This window comes from Cydia splendana, chromosome 12, assembly GCF_910591565.1.
Source record: "Cydia splendana chromosome 12, ilCydSple1.2, whole genome shotgun sequence".
Classification (NCBI taxonomy): Eukaryota; Metazoa; Arthropoda; class Insecta; order Lepidoptera; family Tortricidae; genus Cydia; species Cydia splendana.
In genome coordinates, this window is record NC_085971.1 from 13,207,635 (window position 1) to 13,227,423 (window position 19,789).

General features: G+C 36.3%; 1 protein-coding gene across 4 annotated transcripts in view; it reads left to right on the forward strand.

Moving 5' to 3' along the window:
* Window positions 1–19,789, forward strand: part of LOC134795584 (protein phosphatase 1 regulatory subunit 16A) — an 80,306-nt gene that overhangs the window by 4,628 nt on the left and 55,889 nt on the right. For all 4 annotated transcript variants that reach the window (XM_063767475.1, XM_063767476.1, XM_063767473.1 and 1 more), the window contains exons 3-6: window positions 6,610–6,761; window positions 16,126–16,574; window positions 17,728–17,853; window positions 18,042–18,117. In XM_063767475.1, coding sequence (XP_063623545.1) covers window positions 6,610–6,761; window positions 16,126–16,574; window positions 17,728–17,853; window positions 18,042–18,117 — 803 coding nt within the window. The remainder of the gene's footprint in view (window positions 1–6,609; window positions 6,762–16,125; window positions 16,575–17,727; window positions 17,854–18,041; window positions 18,118–19,789) is intronic.

Genomic DNA, 19,789 nt, shown 5'->3' on the forward strand with positions numbered 1-19,789 from the left:
ATATGATGGTCGTTCTACGTGACAGCGTGATATAACGGATTTCGTCACTTTCAATCGCCCGGTGTTAAAAAGTGACGATTATTTTATCACGTAGATAAATCCATCCATAATACGCCTGCTGGATAATTCAAATGAAGGACAATGATAGAGGACAATCGCAATCATAGTAAAAAGTAAATTGGATCCGGATCGTAAACTCTACTCGAAGCGCGTTCACTTTTCCAACTATCCCAACTAGCATGCGTTATTTTATAAACTGTACAACTGTACAGTCGCCATCAGATATATCGGAGCGGCCAAGGTGCTCACAAATATCGGAACACGCCTCTATTGTCAGGGCGTTAGAGCGCGTGTTCAGATATTGTGAACACCTTGGCCGCTCCGATATATCTGATGGCGACTGTACATTGCCCAGCACTCCATAAAGCCTGCTACGTTATCACCCACTGTCCAACCTAGGTTTGGTTTTACTGCATTAGTTCTAACTTCACAATGCTTCCGACCATAGCATAAGTCTGATCTCCGATCGCATAAGTCCAATACGATTGGTTGAGTCCCAGTTATATTGGGCATTTAGTGACGTTTTAGTAGAGGCAGTGAATTGCCAAGCTGAATAAAGTAACGCAGCAGTTTCAGCACAAACAAGCACTAAACTTCACGTCTTATCTCTAGATAATGCAGGCGGTTGCAAATCTTTTTTTATGACCTTTTTGTCTTTTTGGTAATTCAAGTGTAGATAAAATTAATTTCAGACCATTGACTATAGCTGTACATCCGGACAAACGCAGATAAGCAATTTTAGGGGTATGCTCAGTCAATTCTTATGCAATATTGTTGAAGATTTATGGTTTACTTGTATTTGCTCCGTCAAATATTCGCAAATTGAGTTAAACGATTGACAAAAAAGGTTTTTCAAAATGCCAATTTCAATTTTTTTTTGTAAATTCATCCCCTTCAGTATCCAAACTGCGATCGCTCTTGCCCTCCATTTTCGCTAAAGCGACAATAGTTATTGTTTTACGAGGGGGCAAAGTTGTTGTTTAATCGGTCGTGCTAATATTGATACCCGAGCCAGCGAAAGATCCCAAAATTGAATCACGGGCGTAGCGAGTGGTTCGAAACATCGAATCTTGAGCGTTGCGAGGGTTTCAAATCCCGAGGGTTAAACAAAATTTGCCCCCGAATGAAACACTAAAATTTTCACTACAACAACCTGAAGCAAATATTAAATCTAAAATATCAAACAAAACAAACCAAATCAAATCCAAATGAATGTTATTAAATATTTATCATCCAGAATCATCATTTAAAAGTCAATTCTACCAGCAAACATAAGAAAACAACTCAAAATTTGCATTTGATTACTTTGCCTCACATGTGAATAAAATGTAACTTTGCTATCAGTTTTTGAAGTGCAAAGTAAGCCTTTCCGAGCTGGTGTGGTGAAAAGATAGTTTTTATCGCTTCAATAATTGACACATCAGCTTTATCACATCGCAGTTTGCTTTTTATTTGCACTTGCGTTAGCAAACCTTTCAAAGTCAAGGGGACGCGTGCGGAACTTACGTAGAAAGCAAGACAAATAACGGCTCTTAGGGCAACTTGCACCAAATACTAACCCGGGGTTAGCCGGTTAAACCTGATGGTGTTACCATGGTTACCATGCAGTACAACTTGACACTAGGTTAACAGTTTAACCGGTTAACCCCGGGTTAGTGGTTTGGTGCAAGTGGCGCTTCACACTCATAGTTAACTTTACTGACAGTCAAACTAACCTTTATAAATTGATCTACGATTCGACCTTATAAAATAAAGTCCCCCGCCGCGTCTGTCTGTTTGTATGTTCGCGAACTCAAAAACTACTGAACGGATTTTCATGCAGACCTATCAATAGAGTGATTCTTGAGGAAGGTTTAGGTGTATAATTTGTTAACCCATGCCAAGCCGGGGCGTCAATAGTTTATGTATAAACCATAGATCAAGAATGACACTTAAGCTTACTACGTAATAAGGTGCTGTAATTGATGACCACTACATCGTGAGTACACAAGTAATGTTTGATCTTTTCAATTTAGATAATCCTCTCAGGTTAGCACATTGCGGATTTAAAAGGCCTGTGGTGTGTTAAGTGATAACGATAAGTTATGAGTCTATATTTGTGTGTGATCGTAATTGAATAAACTTGGTTATTTTTATCCGATGATATATTTTTCACACTTATATTAATAGACATTTACCAGTTTCTTGGAAAATGTATAGTCAGCAAACAAACTTTTACCTATTTGGCAAATGTGTAGGCTTAGCCCTACAGTCTACTCGAGTATTTTCACGGTTATTCATCAAGTAAGCGAGAAAATCCTCTTAATTGATTATCGTTAGTAGCTGTATCTAAGAACTTTTCCAGGTCAATCGTCACGTCCCGGATAGTCCGCGGCATAGATGGACGTTTTAACTATTTTCTCACAAGCCCTATGATGAAAGCATAGTTTAAATTAGGTAAATTATAGATTTAGTAGTAACTAGCGACCCGCCCCGTCTTCGCACGGGTTAACAAATTATTCACTTAAACCTTCCTCAAGAAACACACAAACAGATAGACGCGGCGGGGGCCTTTGTTTTATAAAGTGTAGTGATAGTGACATCTTCGAAGAATAGCTGTCAGACAGAGCGCTTACGGCGAACATTGAAAATAAGAAACTTCTTTAACTGCCTCTCAATCGCTTTAGCGAAAAAGAGGCAAATGATGAAATTAAAATATTTTATGTTCGCGGTAGGTTTGTTTGTCTTTTGGGTCTGCAAGATGGTAGTTACAAGGTAGTTATTGCTTTCATTAGTGGGTGATATTGATATCCAAGAACTTAGTCCCGCAAGCTTGCTTCAGCACAGAAGAAACAGTGTAAATCATAAATATTTTCATGCCTTAATGCAGTAATCGCTTTAAATTGTTAGCAGCGCAATGAATGTCATATAAAACAGCATAAATTAATATTTTAATTATTTACTTAGCGTAAACCGACGCGGTACACGACTTAGGCAATAAAAAAATTACTTTATGTGCTTTTTATATGACATTGGGCTGCTCGATCGGTTTTCACCTATCAATAGACAGAGTGATTCTTGAGGAAGGTTTAGATGTATAATTTGTTAACCCGTGCGAAGCCGGGATGGGTCGCTAGTTTAAGAAATAAAACTAAAAATCTGTAATCCTTAGTTGAAAATTTGGTACTTTCGATGTAAACTGATACCAAAGCCCTAGTTGAACTCTTAGTTCTAAAATTTTGGGATTGTAAAGTACAGTCAGCCATAGAGCGATTTGAAATTTGCAAATACTTATGACAATAAAATTGATAAGGGAATCTGACTCAGAAAAGTGAAATCATGTTTTCTCTTTTGCCGATTGCATGACCGTGGACCGTTAACAACCCATGAGGGATTAAGCGTTACTCAGAACGCTGTTAACGGAATTAAACACAAATTGCTCTAGATTGAGAAGAGCTTGAAATTTTAAAAAATAACATTACGTTTTTAATGTCACTACTTAACCTTTGATTGGATACTGAGGGTCAATGGCGCTGATTTATATCTTGCCTTACGATTAAATGAATAAATGGCGCTTAGTCATAAAATACTATTAATATGTAAGTGAAATCGTATGTGTGGCATTTATGAGTATATTGATATGATAATTGATAACTTATCGTATAGTGCCCAAGTTTTGCCATCTGATTTGGTAGGTCAGGTGGCGTTGCCTTTCGCCATTAGTTGTAAAAATCAATCCTAACGCTAATATTTGAGATTCCATTCCCAAAAAGTGGACCCCTAATTCAGGAACACACACACATGGTGATCTTGCCACCAATTTTAAGCATGCCGTAACGTGAATAGTCTAAAAAAGTTCAAAGACACATAAATACCTACATCTCATATATACCACCCATCCTCCAAAATATATTCACCATTCATCATAATACAGTATCATCCTTAGTGTCACATAATTCATGAGAGCTACAAAAAATCCCATAGACATTACGAATCCAGCCGCCAGGAGGCCCTGTAGGTAAACATCGCGGGGAATGAACCGGAAATTTTAAATGTATATAAAAAAACACAAAGTGTAAGAGCTACTTCACTTGGTGCCTGTCGATGATGCACGGCTGCAGTTTGCAGTAAACGTGATCGCGCCATCAAATGCCAAGTATGGACATTAAGTATAAATATTCGTAATACGTAATTACGTATGTCGCGTTAACCGTTTGCCACTTTCAGTGCGACCAAAGTCAAGGGCTTCGCCACAATCAGTCCAATCGATGCAGTCACTTGATTTTAATTGCCTATGTACTAACAGCACTTAACTATACATCGATGGACCTTATTTAATTGCAATAAGGTTTACGATTGGTTTATTAACAGTGGTCACATGCGACTTAAATTATACCTATCGCACCTATATACCTAAGCACTTGCGGATATTTTATATCGTTTGAGTCAATAACTACGTAATCGGAATAATTATAAAATCAAATCAGACACTTTAACTATTTAAGTATTAAGGTAGACCTATGGAGTGCTCGAAACTGTCCCATACATATAATCTGGAAAGTAGCAATATAGGCAGGGTGTCAACTTATTATGGGTGGCATAAGAATGTCGAGCACCGGGACCTACCTTAAGAAGGCAGTAAAAATATTAAGTGTTCACCATCACACGCGGTTATAAATGCCTTTGCATCCGTTTTGCGACTTTAACCGACTATACATAAAGTTATGAATTAAGATTTCGTATTTCGTATTACGAAGTTAAGATGTACAAACACCAACACTCTTAACTTAACTGTCCATGTCCATTGGTGAACCTTATGCCTTTTGTAATGAGGTTTACCGATGGATAGTTAACACTTAACGGTGTGGGCGATGGTACCTACCTATGCGACTTTAGCCGACGATACGTGAACGAAAAACTTAAATTTTTTCGTACACCCTCGGGACAGAGCCATTGTGACCTTTAGAATAATAAATCTACCAAGCAAACGCATGCGTAGTCGTGATTGGCACAATTGACATTCATTGACACACGATTTGCTAAACGATTCGCTCACGTGTGGCGCAAATATGGTTAGTGTGTTGCACTAAAATTGCAAAAAATAGGCAAGGTTTTGCGAATAGTTACTTTAGAATGCCGGGTAGGTCCGAAAAATCACCTAAAATTCCATGATATAAGAACCATTTTTAGGCTGCCTTCCCACTGACGCGAAGATGAGAGTTAGGAGACGTGCGGAGATCAACCGATAGCATTAGTTGTAGGTAATCCATATCCACACTTCCTCTCCGCTTCGCTGGATATAACCTATAAACTATTGCCGCGATTACCTACATATATAATTAAAAACTACCCAATTCGAGTTAGAACACATAATTACTGATATATGAATATTCACATCATCTGCAACGGTCAACAAGTAATCGAGCAGCTTACGTTCCGAACCGGTTGTAGGTATTACGTAAACAATAAGAATTGCTACCAATTAATAAAACACGAAGGATATTATTAATGGCCAAGTTAAAAAGTTCCTGACCTGACATCACATCAGCGGAGTCGTAAAATTTTATACGTTTGCGCGAAGAACAAATAAACAAGTTATTATAAACTTGAAAGTGCCAGTGCCCTTATGGCTAAGGAGGCATTTTTTATATTTTGGTGACCTTACTAGAGTCTGTTCGGAAAGAGAAGAGTCGTGGAATGTATTGGGCCCCAATACATTCCACGATTCTTCTCTTTCCGAACAGACTATAAGGTTTATTCGGGTAGCACCGAATCATTTCCCCGTGTCGAATATTATGGGAAAATCTTACACAAACCGACCTAGTTCCACACTTCCACAGTAAGTTATGTACGGGCTTTAGTACTAGACGAATATTTAATTCCGAAAGTGGACTCTAACTTGATAGTATTATGGATGATTTTCGGAACGTACCCCAATCTGTTTCTGTTTGTATTTTTATGTTGAAGTTTTATATCGTAGTGTTAACTACATGCATGATTATTTTAATAGCTTAAATCGTTATAATCAATTTTGTTTTGAAACACCGACGGAAGTTTATCGTTAGACTTAATTAGATTAGGTACCTACCTCATTTTCTTTCCCGAAAATGTTGACAGGCTTTTGAAGACAGATAGAGAATTAGACTAGGTTTAGATAGAACTATGCTTTTTGCTGGAATTTTTTTATATATATACTTAATAAAAAGCATAACAAGATCAAAAATCATGGCAACGCTGTTGCAGGTGTCCATGGGGGACGGGAATTGCTTACCATCAGGCGACCGTCTGCTCGTTCGCCTCCTATATCATACAAAAATTGTGTAGGTTTATCAGAGGCATGTCCATTTTGCATCTCGATGGCATTAAAAAGTAACAAAGTGGACGTTTGACCACAGAATAATGTGGTCGTGCACGCAAAGGGACGTCAAATTGTGTAATAATTGCTCGGAGCAATACTGAGCCGAACGGAGCCGAGTTTGCCCGAAGTCAGGAGTGTCTCCCCACTGGTTTGACAGCAAATAGATATGTACCTAATTAATGTTTATTTAACCCGATTCATCATATTTTCAGGCGTCGCATGCAGCAGCTAAAACTATGGCAGCAGCGAGAGAAGGAATGGGCGCGGTCGCGGGCCAAGCGAGAGAAGAGCACCAAACGGAACATCTTCTTCAGCGACAGCGTCATGCTTCTAGAGGCCGCTGCTAGAAATGACATCGACGAAGGTATGTTTGTGTTACATTGATACAAGACATCAGGTTCAACACAACATAGGGCCCGACACAATTCTGGATCAGACACAACATTGGGCCCTTTTGACTATAGTCTGTTTCTTTAGGTATTTAAATAAAAGTAAACAAACAATGTGTACATTTTCGGGTAGTTATAACATTTATTATTGATTAACCAACCAATTACAAAACCGCCTGGATCAGTCACTGTACGCCCTGACTTTAACCTACATTATTTGATCGTGTAATGTTTTCATCTACCCTCAACTGGCTTAAGGAGTCATCTGAGGGTAGATTTTGTTTACTTTTATTTAAATACCTAAAGATACAGAGTATAGGTACTGTTATTAGTTCTCGAACTATATTTTTAACTTGTGTTGTATTTTTCTACGAGAGCGTGGTTGTCTTTATCTCTTCAGCTTATCCTAACTTATCCAACAATATAGTTCAGCTTATCGCGACGACCGTAGAATTTCTATCTATAAAATGTCTTTTACAACACACTTTTTTTCTGGTTTCGACGAGTGAAACTCGCGAAATATTCACGAGATAACGCTCGATGACGATAAGAATGAGTGTAGTCATTAAAATACGTGACAGTAGCTCTCGTTAACGTGTAGTGTGCCTACTGCTTATTATAATGTATATCATTTTGACTTATGAACATCATAGTCGAACGTATTTTCCTTGTTGCGTTTTTATGGCGAAGACAATTTGTTACGCAAATTTTGGTTGTAAAATTATATTAATTTTACAAAACAAATAATCTAGCTTTACTAGCGCCTGTAGCTGCCTCTCGTCTTTTTAAACAAGGAAAATACGTTCGACTATGATAGTCGAACGTATTTTCCTTGTTGCGTTTTTATGGCGAAGACAATTTGTTACGCAAATTTTGGTTGTAAAATTATATTAATTTTACAAAACAAATAATCTAGCTTTACTAGCGCCTGTAGCTGCCTCTCGTCTTTTTAAACAAGGAAAATACGTTCGACTATGATAGTCGAACGTATTTTCCTTGTTGCGTTTTTATGGCGAAGACAATTTGTTACGCAAATTTTGGTTGTAAAATTATATTAATTTTACAAAACAAATAATCTAGCTTTACTAGCGCCTGTAGCTGCCTCTCGTCTTTTTAATCGTAGTGATAATCGGTAGTATTTTGGAGCTGTTTTTAGCTTATTTATACAAATTAAGTGGGTAACGTATCAGGCTACAATATGGAGGCAAAGTATAAGTATTAAGGCTCACTTCCTAGGTATAATTTAGACAGAAAAAACTATCCAAGAGATTTTGAATCTGATAGTAGCTGTCTCTTGACGATTTATGCCAACAGCGGATAAACAATTATTACTCGTAGGCACGGGCAAAAATAGGCATAAAGCGTCTGCCTTATTCCATCAAATGGCTTAACCAAATACTTTATCTTGTTTTTTATCAGGTGATGATCGTAAGATGTTCGTTTTATTTATGGACATGGATCCGTATTATTTTTTCAGGCAAACGTATTACATTTGAAATTCATTCATTTGTATGTTTTGTTCGCTTACCTACAGTAACGACCACAATTGAATAACTTTTCAAGTATAGTTACTACACATATGCTAAGCAGTAGATATGATAAATTGATAATTTACATAACACATACACTTGATAATAAATGACGATATATTTATACGTAATCTCGTAATAACAACCTATGCGCGTTATAAATAGAAATTGTCAAGTATAAATAGGTTTGATGTAGTAATATACACGTCAACGTAAATTATTAAGAACATCTGTCTGTCATGCGATTGAAACATTGTCTCATTGACATTGACCTGTGTGCGATATTGAGACTGGAGTTACAATCTCTTGTATGGAAAATTGTTTGACATAATTATTTGAAATTGAAGCAAAAAAACGTGTTTATAAACTACATGACTTTATTGACTGACAACTGACAATAATGTTTCTTCTATATATCAACAAGTATATTATGTAAACTCCATAGTCTGAAAGAGGCCGAACATACTGCCCACCAAAATACTCTATTTTATACTATGTTGGTTATAACTAAACTTTCAGACTATAAGTGCATTATTACTAAGGTAAATAACTATACTACTACATACAAATATTATTAGCTGTTTAAGGCGACGGTAGCGGTGGGTAAAATTTCAGATTCTGTCAATTTACCCCATTTCACACACAAGCGCACTTCACGCACACTACCTCACTTTACTGGGACAGGTCAGTGACCCATCATGTTTTTTTTAAGATTGGACTTTTAGTTTAGTATTGACCACTAGCCTCCTTTGAGGGTAAAAGCGTTCCATTGAAAGATGAAAGAGAAACAATGCATTTAATCTTGCTTTCCTTGTCTGTTCATGTCACACGTGACGTACTTACCTATTTAATTAATTTGATTGTTGACTGTTTTACTACCTAATATTGCTTTGTCGAGATACGCCTTTTGTACAATTAAAGCGAATAAAACTAGATGTCATTAAGTCAGATGTAAAATGTTATTTACTACTCTATACGGTTTTTCATAAGGTGCAAAATCCATTCAATAGGAATTTAAATAAATAAAGTTTCAGCAGGGTGGCAATTCCATTTTGGCGGATAAAGCGAAACAGAATAGTTCTATCGAACCTGCTTACAAATTTTCACGAGAATCAGTTGAGAAATGTGATCTGCAAAGGAGAACATACAAAAGCATTTTTGCCCAAGCTGAAACGGAGACCTTTGCTAATGCTCGGCCAATGATGGTTTAGGTACACCTATAAAAAATGGTTGTCCCTGCTGTAATTTTAATATCTTTATATTTCAACGGTATAGTTTTGCCTTCAAAAATAATCGGTATCGCTAAACAATAGCGGTACCTTACTACTTATACGTTCACGAAATCGGTATCTGCATAACTTGATTGTTAGTAAACTAACCTGAAAAATAATCTCAAAATCACCGAAACATTTATGTACAGTCACCTGCAATAATATGTTACGTCATTAGCGCCAACTTTGCCTCCAGGGAAACTTTGCCCAAAACGACAATTTTAAACAAATTCGTTAATGTAGAAAAAATTATAATAGTTATGGCCACCCTGCTATTTTTAGTAGAAAATAGGTTATATTTCTGACAAAACTATATACCAAACTTGTGCATAACTTGACTTGGGAATTTAGAGTTTGAGCGAGTTGTCTAATATAGGGTATATTTCGGCGGGCAAAAAATTGATAAATAATAAATGCAAGTAGAAAAAATTGAGAACCCTTTGACAAATATTTCCGGGTTTGAGTTATAACACATGAAGCATAGATTATGTCTATTGAGATTTAAACTAAAAAGGCCTAAATACACAAAAGTTTTAGCGGTGGGCAATGTAATCCGGTAATTTGGCATCTATACCAACATTGCCCACCACCAAAAACGGATTAGGGTTGTCACTTTCATCTAATTTACCCAACTTCGCAAGTAAAAGAAGGTTATGTTTGTACACTAAAATAAGTTTATAAATATATACTGTATTTAATTTATCACGGGCAAAATAATCAGATCCACGGGGAGACTCAGAACAGTGCCGGGACGCATGGCACTTTCATGCAAAAACCCGCGAGTAATCGGCCCGACATACTACGAGTGTCTACCCGCTGAATTACGAACGGAAACATCTGACGAAACATTTGAACGTCAACTGAGAGTCCTTTTATTGGATAATCCACTTTATTCTGTAAATGAGTATATGACCCTGACATTTTAAATTGAAAATTGAATCGTATAAATTTGACATGTTCTCAGTTATTGATTTATGTATATTGTAATATGTACCTAGTATTTTATTTAGAACATGACGATCATTAAGAGATACTCGTACTAAGTTATTACCGTATTTTGTTTTGACATGAATGGATAAATTGTTGACATAAGATTAATTATTGCAAGACATTTTTTTAATTTGTATGTATTAAATAATATTATGTAAATATGAATGACGATCATAATATAAATTCGTGTAGATTAGTCTAGCATAATTTATAATGTAATTTAATATTATGAGAATAAATATCTAAATCTATCTAAAATCTAAATCTATCCTTTATTTAGATGTTTTATCCCGTTAACGAATGAAAAACACAACAAAAATCATATTTTTGGCCATTAAACTATTGTAACAGATTTTCTCAAAAGTGACAACCCTAGCCTTTGTAAAATGCTTAGGCGAGCCTTATTTGGAAATGGGCAAAAACGGGTAGGCAACATTGCCCAGCAAATTTTTTTAAAAGTTTTTACACTTATCGCTAAGTTATTAACAGGGAATGGTAGGATTGCCCAAAACCTTTAAGTGATCCTTAGACATCATCATCATACGAGCTGTATTTGAATACCAAATTGACGTGGGCAATGTTGGCGAAAACCCCGGATATCTTTGCCCGCCCTCTAAAACGCAAAAAAATGAGTAAAAACACGATAAAAAATATTTTTTCTTTTAAATAAACTGATACGTTTGATCACAATGGACGTGCTGAGCAAAAAAAGTCATATGATGTGATGTTTTTTGAGAAATTCGTTTTAAAAAATAAGCGGGCAAAGTTGGTGATAATGACGGTACCTACTCTTCGAAGGCCGCAAAAATATGTGACATGGTCTTATGGTTCTACAAATAAGATCGTGTCAGATATTTTTGCGGCCTTCGTTGTGTAACATAAATTGCAGGCGACTGTACATTTGGAATAATTATTTTATTTAGTTTGAACGAAAGTTTCAAGTTTAGTACGAAAATACTTCAGATATGCAATATGCACAAAATGTAGACCTAATCGAAATAAAACATTGCTTTTTATAGGTAATTTATAAAACATTCGATACATAGGTATACATAACAATAACTAGAGCGCTATTGGCCTGTAAGCTTCATCTCGGTCTCCAAAGCCGCAAAAACTCGCTAGTACTTAGTGCTGGTCTAGCCGTTATTTTTTCTTGAAGATTTTCAGAGAACAGCACGTACACGCATTATACATATAGACGGAACGAACCGCATAATCATTATCATTTATTCGTCGCAATCCATGCTATTACAGATCTAGGTACAAGACTTTCAGGTATTACTTATACGAATTACATAACTCTTTCTGTTAATAGGCATTATTTTAAGATAAAAGTTCTATAATATAATACAAGATTACAATTGTCATCAAAATTCATTGACGTACAGAAGTCAAATACGTTTTTAAACTGACGCAAAATGATACCAGCATAATAAAAATTGATCCCAATCAGTAAAGATGAGTCTTTAAACTTTTTTCATTTTAAGCGAGTTTTGAAGGAACATAATACTTAAATTCGACTGTAATCGTATTGTTTTAAGATAGTTTACTGCGGTTTTCAACCATTATAACAGCAAATCAAATTTAAATGAGACGCGAGCTGATATTTATGTACCCTATTTTTTGAAATACAATTTATCTACTGGTATACTTTCTCGTGTGCGTATATATTTTAATGTCAATATAATTGTCAAAAGCAAGAAAATCAAGCTGTCATTTTCATTTGAAGAAGTACACGTGTGCTCCGGTGTAGCCCCAACGGGCATCTGACTTGAAGAAGAATTTTGAGTGATGTCGTCAATGTATGGAAATTGTTCGAAAGTTTACATTTGAGATTGAATTTCTGTGTTGTCTTTGTGAGTAAAAATATAAATCGATAATAAATTGGTAGCTGAATTATCTAGCTTTCAGAATCATACAATAATTCAATTACTGTCAAAGACAAAATTGTTTTGCTTCTGTCTCAAACGGAACTCCATATTTTGTTTTTTTGATACTTTTAGTGTCGATTTGTAGAGAATAACAGCAAATTAAAAATACAATGGCATGAAGAGTCGGTACACGGTTTCTTCGTGAACAAATTTACGTGTAATTTAATGCAATTATTAAACATTTATTGAACAAATTATGGTTACAAAGTGAGGTCTAAATCGAAAACGTCATATACCGGCCCCTTAAGGATATTTTCTGAACATAAAAAGATAAACCTTCATTATATAGCTAAGCAATCAAATACCTGTTACACCTTCCTGTCGGTACCTATCGATAATAGTACATTGTTGTCGAGGCTCGGAAGTAGCTACTTGCAGGCTGAGGATTCGTTTTAAACGGACGACCTTGGGAGTCCGTTTAATTGAATCCGAAGCCAGCAAGTAGCCTTCCAGCCGAGTCATATATAGTGCTTTTCTCAAAAATGGTGCAAGAAATATAAATATCATAGAAATATTTTACAAAAGCAACGTTCTTACGTATATATTTTCACAGAAAAAAGTAGAAACAATTGAAAAAATTAGCTTTGCCGCCTTTTTATAAAAAAAAAAATAGAAGTGTATTTTTCTGCCGAAAATACGTCAACCTATTTGAGACAGCTAAATAGTCGCGGTACTAATCATCTGTTTGGCTGTTTAATGGGCCTGTGCCTTCATTTGATATGACCATTTCAACTTTAAAAAAGTTTGGAACTCGACAAATAATGGATTTTGTATGCAACATTGCAGTCCCAAAATCGAGACTGCAATGTTTTTAACTTTTTAATTTTTGACTGACCATAAACTATGCGCTTCGCGACCAATTTTTTAAACGGCAAAGTCGACTTTGCCGTCCATTTTTGAGAAAAGCTATATAATAATCTACTAACATTTTAAACTTCACTGCCCACCATGGACGAATGCACTCTCTGACCTGGTGGGGCTATGAAGGAAGTTTGAGTTTAACTTTAGCGCGGGAATTAACGCATGATGGCAGTACCAATCTCTTAAATTGTTGTTGTATTTTTGTATTATCTGTCATCAATATCGCTTGCATTGTTGTTTCTGCGCTTGGTTTTATCGTGTTCTCAGCACCCTTTTTCAGCAGTAAGGGATACTCTTTAATATCACCCTTTGTTCCTGATGTACCCTTGTAAACTTGTTTGCATACATCTTCTTTCTTTAAACAAGTTTGCATATTTGTATAACTTTTAGTTTCAACCTTCACGGATCTCTTCTTAGAATCTTTATCCTCCCTAACTTGACGTGTGACATGAAAACATTTGATTCTCTTTGGACTTGACGAGATTTGTAACTCTACTTTATTTTTGAAGTGCACGTTGTTATCTCCGCTGCTGCCAGAAGCCAAACTGCCAGGTGTGGTTCGCTTTAAATTCGACAAATCATGAACTCGAGCCACGTCAGTTTCCTTATCTGTTGATGTTCTACAGACCAGTTGTTCAGAATTTGATGACTCTCCACTTGGTTTAACATGTCCCGTCATCTTTGAATCTTGTGTAGTCATGTCTCTTGCCACGTAAACTTGATTCACCTGTGCTTGTATGACACTTCCATGATGTTGGTGTTACAACGAATGATGTCGTCTTTTGCATACCTGACATGATGTCTTCTGTCTACAATACCTCGCTGTATGACTTGGTATAAGGCAGTTAAAACGGAGATTATTCCTTTGAATGAATTCGTACCTTTCCTCTACTGGTTTCTTTGTGAACTGTTTACAGTTGTAAATGTAGTGTTTATCGTTACAGAATGCACATTGTATATCTCCTTTATCTTCACTGATTGTGGCATAGAACGTCTTAGAAATAACAGGTCTGTACCTCTCGTTAACCAGTTCTACCATCTCTAACGTTTTGTATCTAGTCTCTATAAACGACTTCAACTTCTCGAAGGTTGGAAAAACGTTCGTCTTCTCTTCATTGATTAACACCTCCCAATGTTTGTGAGTTTCAGGATCCAATCTTGACACAACGATAAAAATAACAATTGCATCCCATTCATATGTTGGTAAGCCAAAATTCTTAAGAGTATTTAAACTTTCGACTGATATATCTAGCAGTTGTTTCAATTCAGAGGCAGATTCATGAACAAATTGTCTTAAGGCCGAAGAGCTTCTTAAAAATACAGTTTGCAATGAACCTTTTGTTATCATACCGCTTGTTTAAAAGAGTCCATGCTCGTGTGTAATTCTCGGCAGCAATTGTAAATTGTCTCAAAAGATATTCCGCGTCACCTTTCAGATGAACCTTGAGTTAATACATACGTTGTACGTCGTCGAGAGAGCTGTTCTTGTGAATTAAACTAGTGAATAAATCATGAAAGGATTGCCATTCTGTGTAATCGCCGCTAAAAGTTGGAATCGTGATTCGTGGCAATTTTATTTCACCTTTCGACGTATGATTACTTACCGTAATTACGTTTTGTGTAACTTTGTTGTCTTTTGTTTCGGTATTAAGTTGCTGTAACGTTGTCTTCAATTCACCTTTGTATATAAAGTAACACTCATCAAAAATATCGTACAAATCTTCAGAAAAATATGACATAACGCATTTGTCTTTTTTGGAAACAGTTGTCACCAATGTTTTATGAATACCCTTAAATTCTATGTAATTATTTTCTAACGTTTCTAATCGACTTTGTATGTACCCCACCGTAATTCTCTCCTTCGGTGACTTATTAAAATTATCATGAGCCTTTTGAATCATTCTCAATCCGTCCGTTTGAAGTATCAATAGTTTTTCTACAGAACTCATGTTGTATGCGAATCTTTAAATATTTTATTAAACATGTAAGTACGTCTTGAAGTATGATATGACGAATAATATATGTATAAGTTTAGATCACTGTCTTTCTAGTTATCCGGTTCGAAGGACCATGTTCACGATATTATTGTTAATTATTTGAAATTGAAGCAAAAAAACGTGTTTATAAACTACATGACTTTATTGACTGACAACTGACAATAATGTTTCTTCTATAAATCAACAAGTATATTATGTAAACTCCATAGTCTGAAAGAGGCCGAACAAGTCTGATAAGATTAGTGCTTTGCTCTCCCTTATTTTTATAAACTGTTTATTTGTTTGTGCGTATGAAATAGAGCTGTCCTAACGGACAAAAATATATTCCAAGCGTATTGAAATATATCGTGTAGGTTGTATATGTTGATTCAACACTAAGCCACACGGACTCTGGGCTCTAAAGCAATATCATACAACTACCACCATCACCCACCATCATACCACTTAATAAACACTGCGAATAACCGATGTTTTGGCTGACTTGGAGTTTAATAAAAGAGTGCTGAATACCATGAAGATATCGTTCCCTCCAATAAGTTAACAGTTTCGTATAATATCTACAAGACGTTTTCACTGGTTCATGTACTACTGAACTAAAACTATTATCTTAGCAACAAAATAAAATATAAATTATACTACTTAGTGGAACTCATGTTGTGGAAGCAAATGCCGTCTGTTATTTTAAGATTTATCATAATATCTCTATTCCCTCGTAATAGATGAAGATAATCCAATTCACTTTCTAAATTTTTATTTCCAGTTCGCCGCCTGCTCTCCCGCGGGGTGACCCCAGACGCGACCAACGAGGACGGCCTCACCGCCCTCCACCAATGCTGCATCGACAACAACGAGGCCATGATGCGCCTCCTCCTCGACAACGGCGCCAACGTCAACGCCGAAGACAGCGAGAAGTGGACACCGTTACACGCGGCAGCCACCTGCGGGAACCTCAATTTAGTCAGAATCCTAATTCAAAGAGGAGCTAATTTATTAGCGGTTAACGGGGACGGGAACATGCCTTATGATATATGCGAGGAGGAGAGAACGCTGGATGCGATAGAGAGCGCGATGGCGGAGAGAGGAGTAACGCAGAGGTTGATAGATGAAACTAGAGCGGCAACAGAGATGAAGATGTTGATGGATGTTGCTGAGCTCGCTAAGGAGGGAGTGGACTTGGACGAGCCCAGGGACAATCAGGGGGCTACGCTGGTAAGTATTGCTTGTTTGTTATAATGGTTATAAAGCGTCGGTCGTCGGACGACGCCGTACGCTGGCGACAGCGTCAAAGTGTATAGGAAAACAATAACATTTTTATAGAAAGTAACACTAGGAACGTACAAGAGAAGTGCACACTTGTACACACAAGCTAAGTAACAAAATCTGAAAGATATTAAACAAAAATACCAGCCTTGAACTTAAACCACTTCTACCAGTACCAGTCTTTCATACCTAAACCCTAAATAATGTGAGGTTTCAGGTTTAGGTGACAACTGTATAGCATTTTAAGTTTGACCTACTTTGCGGTAGTGAAATTATTATATTTATAACATAACAATTGCTTATTTTTGTGCAAACTTGCGGTTTTATAATTTAACAGGAAAACCACAATAAATTACGGCTCAAACCAGAAAAAACTGATGAATCAGTCGTAGCTCGTGACTCATTTATCTCATTATTTCACAGGCACCATTTACCTTAAAATCTTTCCAAGGTTTTTATGAGCTAAATAAACTTGATTGAAACAATATTCACTTTTTATAACTGAAATGCAACATTAAAAATTTACTCGCTTACTTAGTTTGCTCTGTAAATAAATAAGGATGGTATTCCGCCTATCCAATTTCTTTATACAATGTGTATTGCGTCTCACATTTTTCATTGCTTAATGCGAGAGTGAGACGCAATGACATTGGACAAAGAAATTGGACAGGTCGAATACCACCCTAAGCCTTCTAAGAAAGCTAAGTAAATTATTAAATCATCTCGAAATCGGATACAAAACCAGTCTATCTCTAAAGCAGGCGTCGCTCTCGTCTAGATGTATCACCCGACAAGGCTGACATTCCGCGCTACGATCGAGTCTAGTTGCGAAAGAAAGAAAGAAGTGGATGTGTTTTAGTTTAGGTTAACTAGAAGAGATCCCTCTTAGGGATAAGTTCGCCCTTGTACTACATTTATGTTCTATCTGATGTACCTTTATTCCTCTATTTCGTACAATAAAGTGTTTACTTACTTATTTACTTAGAAACACCTGATCGACATCCTGTAGAGTTTCCCCAAATTATAATACCGTATCGAAGAACAGATGCGACATAACCATGGTAGGCTGTTAGTTTTCTCATAATAGCTGTTTTTGTTCCAGCTCCATATAGCATCAGCAAACGGGTACCTGAAAGTGGTGGAGTTTCTATTGGAGCACCGCGCGGCCACGGACGTGGTGGACCACGACACGTGGCGGCCTGTGCATGCAGCCGCTTGCTGGGGACATGTGCGTATATACAGATGGCAACATTGTCTTACTTTTTTGGTCTTAAACTACGATTTTCAGTTTAGTGCCAAAATATCTCGATTGCAATGGGTCATTTACAATTCCTGGTTAATAATCTACTTACGCATCGCTACTAATTTCTTGATAATCGCAGCCGGAATTATATTGATTTAATTAATTTATTTCAGTTGGAGGTGCTGGAAATGTTAGTGCAATATGGAGCTGATCTCAATGTCAGAAATAAGCACGACGAGACGCCTGCAGGTAATATCTTAGTGATATATTATGGTACATAAGTTTAATTAGTATTAGTCTTACAAAGCTTAATGAGAAGAAAATAAGTTGCGATGTAATTATTGGGCGTTTATGTTTATTTATTAATAAAAAAAAAGATTTTTAGTTAAAGTGAGACTTCTTTAGAAGCATATTGGGGCATTTCATATGAAGCGGACAGGAAAAAAAAAGTGAGGTTCCCGAATTTGCGCTCCCGACCCGTGGTCCAACCGCTATGTCCAACTGGTTGTGCCACGGATAAGTACAATTATCCATAGTCCAACCGATTGTACCATGAGGAAGCATGTTTATCCGTGGTCCAATCGGTTGGACCACGGGACACTTAGTTTATCGGTAGTCCAACACTAGAAAATATGTTTACCCTTCGTCCAACTGTTGCACCACGGAAACGCACGTTTACCCGTGGACCAACTTACATAAAGGCAAAATAAAGGTTATCTTAGTTATTCACCCTTTGTTCACCTGAGGCGCACAAAGTTAACGGACAGTAAATTTAATGGAACTGTGACCAATCATGAGTGTACTCTTTATTTATAATTAAAACGGTTAGTAAATTTAATGCATCAGTGACCGATTATGGGATATATGGAGGTATAAAACTACATTTAGTGTACAATACTGTACATCAACTGTGATGTACCTATTTAGTACCTAGTAGTAAACCACCTTATTGAACTGAATCATGTATAGTTAAAGGATAGTTTTCTTTTTTTTTCAAAATTTTACGCTTAGTAGTTTTGGAGATTAGTAGACCTCAGCAGAGCACTACCCGTCCCTCTCTAATTAATACCGCTAGAAAAAGACAGTATCTATCTTTCGGGCGATATATACTGTCGCGCTACTCCTGTGCTAGGCCGGAAGGTTTTATAGCCCATTTCTCAAATTACTTTTAAACTATTTATCTTTAAATTATAGACTCAATGAGGTATTTTTGCAAACTATATCGTGTTACAATATACTTCATATTGTAACACGATTTAGTTAGCAAAACTTTTTATTTTTATTTTTAAGTGTAAATTTACGTTTCATGTCCGTCTTTGGGCTACAGGCTTAGGTACCTACTTCAATATCTGTACCAAATTTTAACTGTAGTTTTTAACTGGTCACGTAGTTTCGGAGCAAATAGGCTACAGACGGACAGATAGACAGACGTTTTTTCCTTTTGTGGTACGGAACCCTAAAAATCGGTACAATGCGTCTCGGGTGATGGAGAGTTTCGTATCTTCGTAAGAGTCTCTGTGCTTCTAATTCTTTTGAATCTCTATAAAAAATGTAGTAATTTATGCTTAGAGTTTCCTACTCAACAATAGATGCCGCTACATGTCATAACTGTACGAACTGCACCTACTTAAATATTGACAATTAGGAAAGACGTTAATGCCGTCGGTCTTACTCCATCATTTTATTAAAGGTAATAAATAGGCAACGATTGTCTATGCATGATAAAAAATACAGCTGTCACCTTATGTCGTATATAATACAATCAAAAATTACATTTTAAATAATCATTAATAAACAATTTGCTTATAAAATATATAGTCGAGATATATAAAATTTCATCATCATGGTAATTGTATAATTTTCCTGCAAATTAATTAATCTTTATATTAAATGTATAAGAAAATAAAATTAAATACCCAAC